The following is an 11284-nucleotide window of genomic DNA, read 5'->3' as shown; positions in this document are numbered from 1 at the left end:
TATAATCAGGTAAAATTTTAACTGCATAAAACACTACTATCAATAATATTAATATCAGTGCATTATAGTTTTTATACTAGGAAATTATTCAATAAATTACAAAAAATCTTATTATTATTTAAATACACGCATTCATATTTTTTTCGCATAATGTCTGATTTAATATAAACTGTGCATAATCAGAGCATTATTATTAATAGCATTATTAACAATATATTTATTAACGTGATTCATTCAATATAACAAATATTTATTAATACTATTTAATTTATTATCATTATTATTATCATTATTTTTTATTTAATACTAAATCTGTAATTCACATTAAAATATACAAACTGATATTTTTGTAGCATCTGGTTTAGCAACCTATAGCAGCATGCTATTCAATTTAATTTAGAATTCTACTCTCTCTCTCTCTCTCTCTCTCTCTCTCTCTCTCATTCTAAATTCAATTCAGAATAATTTCAATATATGTAATTCATTCATAAACTGCTGTATTCGGTCGTAATGTGAATGTGCTGTTCACCTCCCTTTAAGAGCGCTGCGCCTTTAAGAGCCATGCAGAAGCGCTCGCGAGTGTGTGTGTGTGCGTGCGTGCGTGCGTGCGTGTATGTGTGTGATTGAGAGAGAGCGAGAGAGAGAGAGAGAGAGTGTGTGTGTATGTGTGAGTGTATGTGTGTGTCAGCCGTACCCATCATGGCCCCTGAGCAGCAGCTGATCAGACGGACCGCCGCTCCGCCATCCTCCTCCAGCGAGCAGCGGCACCGGTGAAGAGGCTCCATGTGTCCCCCATCCTCGGTCAGATATCTGAGCAAGAGGGCCGCGCTCCAGCCGCCCAGCGCGAACATGAACAAGGATTATTCCATTAATCTATCGGTGCAGCAAGTGCTCAGCCTGTGGGTCCAGGGCACGGTACCGACCCTACAGCACTTCACAGGTACGTTCGCACGAGGAGAAAGACCCGGTGAAACGGGCTCTTGTGTCTCATCCAGCCGCGCGCACACGCCTCTCCACGCCGGCAGACGCACGAGCATCCCATCTGAACAAGGTCACACTTCACATTACACTAACTGTTTGCTTACATGCCAAATGAATAATACACAACGCTTAGCATCGCGTGCGTTACTTAATACTTATTATATTATATATTAAGTGTGTATTGCCAGTCCCTTGCGTTATATCAATACCATGGCACTTTGTTATATTGCCTACTATCTCTTGTGCTACTAACATCATAGCATTGTAAAAGATGTAGCAGATGCCTATTATTATGGTAAAAATATGATTTTACTTTGGAACATGTTCATAAAACATGGCAACATTACACACATTATACACTTTTGTAAGGGTGGCAATATTTGTAAATAATAATTTGGCACTAAGGTATAGTATTGCATGCCTTACTTAATATCTATTATATTTTAAGTGTGTATTTCCAGCGAACTACATCTCGTATGTGGCACCACGGTACTATGATATATACCTTATTATTTAAATGAACGATTATTGTATTCATCGCTCGAGTATTACCATGGTAAATGTGGAAAAAACAGGATTTTGCCTCGGAACATATTTATAAAAACACGTTAAGACTATGGTACTGCAATAAGGACGTTTTGTATTTGGTTTATCTCAGCAACGATTAATGTGGTATAATTCAGAATCAAGATATGCATAAAGTGTATCTTTTCGAAATACTGTAATAATTATAGTACTCCAAAGGATAAGTATATTCAGCGAATACTATAGTGACATAGCTGAGTCCAAACTAACAATGGTTTCTCGTACACCTGACTCTGAACTGTTGACTTTTGTGCACTTTAAAGTAAAAGCTGTGCACGTCTAGACCGTAGTGCACTAATGCCTGCAGCCAGTCTGATGCGAACCTTTGAAAAGCATCCTGCCACTCATTAATCTTTACTTAATCTTGAGTCATTGCATCGTTTCTGGCGGCTCTCTGCTTGTGTAGTGGAGTAATCGTTAGTAATTACCGTCACCATATTGGTCTCCACATGATACCGTGCTCGTGGGCTTTTTTTGTGCAGCATTATACAGGCTTTTGCCTTGTGGATTGTGTGCTTCCTCTGATTGGTGGCAATACAGTCGTATTTGAATTGGAGCAGACTGTGTTAGTCAACACCAACACTGTGTAAAAACATCTATTCAAAGGCGAGGGTGTAACCTGCTGTGAAAAACTCCCACATATCGCCCAAAGTATAGATCATTTCCTTTTTAAGGGTCTAGATAAGGTAGTCACACCCATAATTGTACAAACATCTACAGCGACCGTATTTTCTTTTCTTTTAATGTGTTACAACCAGCGGTGCATCTATGAAACGGATGTTATTTGGTGTAAAATTGTTCGGATAATTCTCTTTCTCTCTATAATATATAAGTGTATAAGCTCTATCTATATAGCTCTTTCTCTGTGCGACATATAGTATACATACAAATATATAGTAACACACTAACACACACACACATACTGTATGTATATAACGTATTATATACACATACTGTATATAATCTATGTTTTTTCCACATATTGTCTGTTAAAAAAAATCTGTTAAACATAAAACCATATAATTAATTTTTTTGTTATACTATATATATATATATATAGTGCTGTTAAATGATTAATCGCGATTCATCTTATTCAAAATAAAAGTTTTTGTTTATGTACAGTATATCTGTACTGTATATATAAATACACACATATGAATGCATATAGGTTATGTTTATATATTAAATTAGTTATCACGACAGCTCTATATTTATACACCCACACACACACCCACACACGCACAATATATATGGAATATTATGTTTAATGTGACATATTTTATGTAATTTTGATGGTCTTTTGCAGTTCTCGATAGTATTTACAAATATTTTGATATTGCAAAATTTTAAATCTGAGTCAAAACTGTTTTACGATCACTGAAATACTGGCTACACACAGCAGAGAACAATGCGATACAATATACAAACCGGACCATAAGTAAACGGACGTTTGAAGTCAGCACTAAGCATTTCTAGGGAACAAGTGCAGGCCGGTTTTGCTGTGCGTGAGGCACATGACACGCCCGTTCACTTCCGAGATTTGGCCAGATTATAATTTCTGCAATCTAGCGGACATCTGGCATGACGCAACACACGATGCAACTTTTTGAGAGAGCTGCGGGACAGGTAGCATGATTGATGAAGGAAGAATCCCCCAAAGCCCTCAGTCATTATTACTCACCCTCATGGCATTCCAAAGCAATATGCAATTTTATTTGTGTTGAGAGGTTCCTTGCAGCTCTTTTCTAAATAACACCAGGTCAGAGTGACCACGACAGGCAATCGCCGATAAAAGCGCCACACATCTATTTGTGCAAGTAAACGATGACGGAATATACATTTTTGGCAGAGCAACTTGATAGGATGAGGTTGAACATCGGTGGTAGCATCAAATTCCCCATCCACCTCTAAAGCTGACAGACACAGCTGTGTTCAGATGGCCCTGATGCAGTGGATGTCTCTCTTTGTGCTGATGTGAAGGAACAACACAGGTGCAGAAACGCAGAGACCCAAAGAGAATGCACGAGATGATGAAAACTCACACTCGGAAGAAAAGTTAATGGCGTTTCCTGTTTTGGTCAGTGCAACAAGCCTATTTAGTCATTTCATTTCCTTCTGCTGTTTAGGGAGGAGACAGACTACTGCCTACTTAGCAGTTGTTTGTGCTTTTGGGTGAACAGTGCGTTCTTAGAAACTTGGGTTTGTCTGGGGTCGTAAATGGGTTGCTTTTGCATGCAGTTTACAACAAAGCCGTGAAATATTATTACTATTACTATTAATATATCTATATAATAAATAATTTCTCATGTCTTCAGTGTCACATGATTCTTCAGAAATCATTCCAGTATGCTGAGTCACTGCTCAAAATTATTATTATTTTTTTTATTATCGGTTAACATTTTTTGTATTGTATTGTAGTGTTATGCTGCTTCATATTTTTTGTAGAGATCATGATGCTTTTTTCAGGATCATAGAAGGTTCTGAAAGGCAGTACTTATATAAAAAATTAATATTTTGTGACATTATAAATATTTTGATTGTCACATTTGATCGATTTTTAATGCAATCTTGATGAACAAAGCCGTTTTTTATTGTAGTGTATATTAGAAGAACGTATATTTCTGATGTAAATTTGATTTGTGCTTTCCTGTGAAAGTCTGTGGGTGTTTAAATGGGTTCTCTGTCAAATTCTTCTCTAGTGTAATGTTTTAGCATCTGCCAGACACTTGTACATCGTGTCTCAATAATCAGTGGTTTCCTGTGCAGAAGTACATTAGAAAGTTCAAACGAAGTTTTAACTACAGTTTATTATTGGTAAAGATCCGCGATGTCTCAATTAGCATCTGGTTTTTAAAATTTGGTCCTGTATATTGTGGTTCGCCACAGAGATAGACAGTGCCTAATGATGGTAGGCTTGTTTATTTGTTCGTTTGCTTAATTGGAAGAAGAGGTTTGGTTGTTTGTATTTGCCGTACATCATTATATGCTGATGCTGGTGAACATTGTTCCTCGCGGTGACCGTTGACAGCCTGACAAAAGAGGTTTTTTGTCACCTCGGAAACTGCTTTGTTGACACGACCAGCGCCCAGCCTGTTTAAAGAGGCCTTTCAAGCACTGAATGCTTTAATTTGAACCCTCTTTTTTTCCCTTGTAACAATATGACCTTCTATGTTGTTGTATAGCTGTTAAAAGTTGATTCTGCGCTAATTAGATCTATGTATTTTATATATATTTTTTAAATGTGTAGAATTGTGTAGCACGAGAAGCCATAAAATCATGACTTTCCGTTTGATGTCATGCCATAGCTAGACTCAGATAGTTAATATCATCTATTGTTTAGCTTATTGTTCACCATAATTGTGAACCATCGTTTTTAAAATGTTATATGCAAACATGCATATTAGCATGCAAAATATTACTTTAGGTTTAAAATAATATACAATAGCTGTGACTGTTCTGTGCTATTACTAAATAATTAATACTGGGCGCATTTTCTCCCAGACTTTTAATGTTTGAAAAAAAGCTATTGTTCCATCATATATAATTTTATTTTATTTTATTTAATTGAGTAAAATGTGTTGAAGTAATGAGTAAGTGTCTCTGTACTTGGTAATGTGGGTCAGTAGTACTTTGAAGGAATGCTGTCCATCAACGTCATCGCCTGTGTTCCTGGATCTCTGTGCTTTAATTTTACTCCACTGTGGGTCTTTCACGGTTTCTCTCTTCCAGTCCATTTGTTCTAAAATGTCTCTCATCCCGCATCTCAGTGCTGAAGTGTGTGTTGTCCATTATTTGTGTGTTATCTGTTCTTTTTGTTTGACTGAGGCAGTAGGCAGTGCCACCTCATTCCTGGCACAGCATGGCTCTGAGGCTTTTGTGTCCGTCTGCCTCAGTTTACTGATAACGCAGTTTGATGGAGGACTCTGTGTTGCTATTGTTGATCTGTTATAGTGATGTGTGTGTTCATGTGTGCCTGTGCATGTACGGTTTACAGATTCCCAGCACAAAGGCCTTTCTGACTGAATGTTATGTCTCATTTATCATGTGACTGGCGGCTTATAGCTTAATCAATACGTTGTGTTTGTGTGTCAGTGTTTAGGATTACTGATACATAAGTGACTGAGACAAAGGTTGCTTAAAACTTAAAACAATATATTATTATTACAATTTTACATAGCTGTTTTACATTTAAAATATGATAACGATAAACTTCAGCATCATTACTCTAATCGTCAGTGTCCTTCAGAAATCATTCTAATATGCTGATCTGCTACTTTTACACAATTACTAAAAATGACTTGTTATTATCAGAAATATTTCTTGAGCAGCAAATCGGCATGTTAGAGTGTACTCTAAAGAAATAAATTACGTTTTAAAATATACTGAAATACAAAACAGCCATTTTAATTGTTAATTATATTTCACAATTTTCCTTTTCCAGTATGTCGTTAGGCGATGTATTAACTAACATGAACAAACAATGGCCAATACACTCATTACAGTATTTATTAATCTCTGTTAACATGAATAAAAATACAACCCTTCATTGTTAGTTAACTAATGTTAACAAACACAACTTGCGATTTTAGTAAATGCTGAAATTAGCATTAATTATAACGAGTTGTAATCATGCTGTTGAAATATTGTTCATTCTTAGTTCATTTGAACTAATATTGTTAACTAATGAACATTGTTCATACACTTATACGCTTTTTATATATTACTGTTTGCAGCCTTTGTGCACTTCAGAGTCTTCTTATATGGGTAGTATATATAGTATGTAGTATATAGGACTATTTCCTGTGGTGACATAGCAAAAATGTAGAAAAAAATGAAGTTTACACACAGATGACATGAGAAAAATGTATCTTCATTCTTAGAGTTACAAATAGCATGAGAGAGGTTTATCTATCTTATAATTTTTTTGTCACACCATAGAACACGTTGATCAACTACCCCTATATTTGATGTAATGTAATATAAATGTGTTGAAATGATAAATGTATAGAGCCTAATGGCATAGCATCTCTTTATGCTTTAGGGTAAACAATCAGTACTGTATAGCGTTGCATGTGCAAATATACAGTTTGTTACATGACACGTTTGCTTTGACATGTTAAGTTATGGCTGTCAGCAATATTTCCGCCTGAGCGTGTGGTTTCTCAAGCGTTTCTCATTTATGTGGAGCTGCATTTCCCAGAGTTCATGACAACGGCAGTCCGACAATCAGTTTGGTTGTTGAGCTCCGATGTTCGCCCATGTCCTGGAATCTTCCGGAAAGCTCCAGAGACGACTCGTTCTTATCAGCGGAGCCAAACTGCCCATTTACTCCCTTCAGAGCCGTGTGAACAAGACACTTAAATAATAACAGTCTCCAAGCTCATGGTAGACGGAGAGAGGTATATGGAGTGCGAAGTAGAGAGAGAGAGAGAGAGAGAGAGAGAGAGAGAGAGAGAGTAAATGAAAGTAGAATGGACAGTTTATGAGAAAGTGAGGTTGGAGACGGTGAGTATTTATTGAGCTTCGCTGTTATAAGTACGGTGTGTTCTTCTCTGGTATGATGTGTTCTGACTCGGGACTCTCCTTCAAATACAGGCATATTCGGCTATTTTGACTTTAATGCAACTTTCATTTATTTCATCAGATTTGTTCCAAGAGAGCGTGCAGAATTATGTCGTTTTGGTAACGTTTAGCCAACATACTGTATGTCATGTGCACCGAATTGCGTAATAGAATTATGAGGTGGAAATGACATTTTAGACATTTTTGGACTGACTGGTTCTTTTGTCTCGCCAAAGCTAAACGTTCTGTGTATCCTAAACAGGCACAATGACACAGATTTTTATGCTTTTGCATAATTGGACTAAGTTATAGTTTGCTTGTTGTTCAAATGTTTTTGAAAGTCTCTTATGCTCACCAAGGCTTTACTATTCTATTATAAGTAGTCTAAACAGTAATATTGCGTCATGTAATTTTTCTGTTAATACATTGTATGTTTATGTAATATATTTTTATGCCTGGGACGACAACCGCTATTTTAGTCTTTAGCGTCACATGATCATTCAGAAATCACTAATATTTTTCAGAATGTATGGTATTAATAGCTGTGATGCATATTAGTGGTCTGTGGCGGTTATAATTTGTGCCTTTTTGTATTATGAGTTTAAAAGGCACTTGAAAAGTAATAAATGACAGATTAATATAATGTAAGACAAAGATTGCAGTCTCTTAATTGTAATCAATTACTGTATGAAGTGCGCAAGTACTGTAGGTTTAAATTTTAGTTTGTTAGTGTTCCTTTAGCAGCAGTTCCGCGCAAAACAGTTCCTCTTCACTCAACGAAAGCAGAACTTTTTTTAAGAAATAAGAACAAAACCCAGTATGTGCCTTGTATTTTGTTATTAGCTGATCTGACCAGCGGCACAGAAAATGGCTATGCATGATTTGGTTCAGAATTATATTTATTGCACCATACTACATTCACAGCGTGCTGCATGTTGCATCCGATGTCAGCGTGAATCATCCGTATTAACTGTTTTATACAACATAAATTCAGTAAAATGCACTGACATAACTGGTTGCCACTTGCTAAATGAAGCTGACGTTCACGCATATGCTTCCCGAAAGATATGCTGTTTATGTGCATATTTGGAAACCAGCTAACTTTCTGACCGGTTTGTTCTCTCTCTCTCTCTCTCTCTCTCTCTTTGTGTCTGCAGAGATGTGGTACTGGGTGTTCCTGTGGTGTCTATTCTCGTCTCTGTTCGTTCACAGTGCCGTGGGTCTGCTGATGTGTGTGACGCTGCAGCGTCATAAGAGAGGACGGATCATCACACTGGTGCTCATCAGCGTGGGGTTCCTGGCCTCTCTCACCGGCGGGGTCATCACTAGTCAGTACTTGCTCACTTCTGCTTTTCTTATCAGCCTTTGTGGTCTAAGCAATTTTAGAAATAAGTGTTATGGTGAAGAAATAATGTCACATTATTAAATGTCCCTGGTTGTTTTGTGCTTGATTCAGTAATGCTAGTTTTTAAAAACGTGCTTGATTGAATTTCTTCTTTTTTTTCCTCAATTCTGAAAAAAAAATCTGCCGGCAAAAAAAGATATATTTATTATATAACCAGAGTTATATATTTATATATATTTTATATATATATTTATATATATTTTTATATATTTTCTGAAGTAAAACTGAGTTGTGTTTGCTTGTGCATGCTGTATTTCTAATTGATTTGAATTGAAAATCTTGTAAATATTTTTTAAGTAATTATTAAAATGCATTATAATTAATGATGCACCAGAATATTATTTTTTTTAATGCATCACTAAGAGTTTAATATAATTAATAGAGTGCATATAATAATCTACGCTAAAATAAAATACATTTGCATATAAAATTTTAAACGGCACATACAGTATACGACTTTTTAATGATATACTGTTAACATTTAAATGATGCGTGATTAAAAACTTGCTTTGACCATAAGTGCAATAAAATATAACATGTATCATAGTGCATATGTTTAGCAAAATGCTGTTCTCTAGAGTTATTTGTCTTAGCTGTTATTGAGGTCAGTTTCAGAACTATTTTGGCTGATACTGAAGACATATTTCTGAATGCATTTTATTTATCTATTTATTTTTGTATAAATGTATAATGTAATATGTTAAAGATGTTGTAAGGACAATGAGCAGGGTGTCAGTTCATTAGCTGTTAGCTGTTCTCAAGTCAGACACAAATGGAGTTTGACACTATTTATATATAGCCGTACACTGTAGTGGCCATTCCCAGTGGCCTGCTTTATTATTAATATAGATTCTGCAGAGAGAGAGAGAGAGAGAGAGAGAGAGAGAGAGAGAGAGAGAGAGACATTAACCGAGAGCCACATCACAGACACATCTGTCACACACAGCAGCTTACATATGCATTAACTTACACACAGGCTTTTAGACAAGCACACTGAATCATGTCACTAAAACGTTTAATAACAGTCAGATCTCTACTTGGAGAACATGAATAACTGAACCAGGCTAATGTGTTATCCAGTTTAGAGATCTTTGCCATAAGTCTTTTATTTTAGATTAGTAAGACTCCCAAACAGGACCCTGAGAGCACATTAATTTGCCTTAAACTGATCAAATTTCATTTTCTTTAATGTTGCAGATCAACTTCTATATCCAGTATTCAGCTGAATTTTCAGCCGAAATGACATAATGTTTTACTATTTTTTTAAAGTAGAAATTTAGTGGAAAATATTTGGTGTCTTAATTCAACTTTTAATCAGACAGTCACAAAAACATTTCAGATGTGTGATTTACCTGAAGCGGGGTTTTATCATTTTCGTGGCTCACTTGATGCCTCACTGATGTTGTCTCCAATGCTTCTTTTTAAATCTTTATGCTTAACATTTCAGACTAGGCTTTTTCAAGCCAGCATAAATGTTTGCCTGCAATCTTTGCTATGAAGTTACATGCGAAGGTTGACGCGTTCTGTCTCAGGTGCAGCGGTGGCAGGTGTGTATCGTGTGGCAGGGAAGGACATGGCTCCTCTCGAAGCTCTGGTGTTCGGGGTGGGCCAGACCGCTTTCACCGTCATCATCTCATTCTCACGGATCTTGGCCACTCTTTAAACGGGCTAAAAGCGTTATTGATCGACACACCTAGCAGCCAATCGGCCGGCGGAGGAGCCAAGGTTGAGGTGAGTGGGGTTAAACCGCAGAAGTTTTGTCTGCGGTGCAAAGCGATGAGCTTTAGGAGTCACCGATGGCCGACGGACCACTATATGACACCCTCTTGGAGATTTTAACATTTCAAGAAGCAAAAACAGCATTATAGGCCAACGACTAAACTCTCTCAACGTGCCAACCGCCTCGATGGAGGATTGAGACGACTCTCCGGATGTCTGTTTGTCTTCGTTAAACGTTTGTTTCGTTTTTTTGCACACGGATCGCTTCAGCTTTACGTAAACTGGCTGGTTTTGGAGCCGTAGCTGGGCTGTCAGGCCGAGATGGATGCATCGAAATCATCCTCTAATAATTTGACTGTCTGTCCGTCATCAAACATTTGATCAATTCTGCTCTGCTGAACGGCCCAAAAAGCGTTCCTGTTTTGTATTATTATAGACTTTCCCTTTGGTCCAGCGGTATTACCATGTCCAGTTTTCTTTTTCCACTTTGCACTTTCTGCATTTTGAAAACCGTCCAAAAGGTGTAAGATCTATACGCTGGGATGCAATATGGACATTAATTTAAGGAGTTTTAAGTGTAATCTGGTCTCTTTTAATGAATATCAATTTATCCATAATGGAAAAATGCCTTATTATAATATGGTAACGCATCAGTATCAATATTTAACTGTGGTATTTAATCAGTTGTCAGTTTTAAAACGAAGACAAGTATTCGAAAAGTCACTATGGACTACAACGTCTTGTTCTGTGTCAGGATGTGATGTAATCCACCAACTGCGATTATATCTTGGAAACATTCAAATCTGATCTTGTCCTTGTACGCAGTATTTAACATCTTCATGTATAATCCGTTCTTATCCAGCATTACTGTGGCAATACTCTCCCTGCTCAAATATGGGGACTTAAACCTCAGGCCTTAAAAGACAAGAGAGACAGTTTTGTCCTGGACTCATCCTAACCAGTTTGAGAGTAAATCAAAGGCTGATTTTCTCCTTCGGCATCACAAGTTCAACCTACTTGAAAGTAGTCACT

The 11284-nt window shown here is 36.8% G+C and overlaps 1 protein-coding gene across 2 annotated transcripts; it reads left to right on the top strand.

The window, feature by feature from the left end:
- The first annotated feature begins 607 nt into the window (after positions 1–607).
- Positions 608–11059, top strand: tmem170b (transmembrane protein 170B). 2 transcript variants are annotated; one of them, XM_043217004.1, is made up of 3 exons: positions 608–1051; positions 8286–8456; positions 10066–11059. In XM_043217004.1, exons 1-3 carry the CDS (start codon positions 784–786, stop codon positions 10194–10196), a joined length of 570 nt encoding a protein of 189 aa, XP_043072939.1. In that variant the 5' UTR covers positions 608–783; the 3' UTR covers positions 10197–11059. The 2 variants fall into 2 exon arrangements, with proteins under 2 accessions (XP_043072939.1, XP_043072940.1); XM_043217005.1 differs by having other exon boundaries at positions 609–940.
- Positions 11060–11284: the final 225 nt, after the last annotated feature.

This window comes from Puntigrus tetrazona, chromosome 19 (genome assembly GCF_018831695.1).
Source record: "Puntigrus tetrazona isolate hp1 chromosome 19, ASM1883169v1, whole genome shotgun sequence".
In the NCBI taxonomy this organism is placed as follows: Eukaryota; Metazoa; Chordata; class Actinopteri; order Cypriniformes; family Cyprinidae; genus Puntigrus; species Puntigrus tetrazona.
Note: the sequence above shows the minus strand (reverse complement) of the source record. Positions and strands in the feature narration are given on the sequence as shown.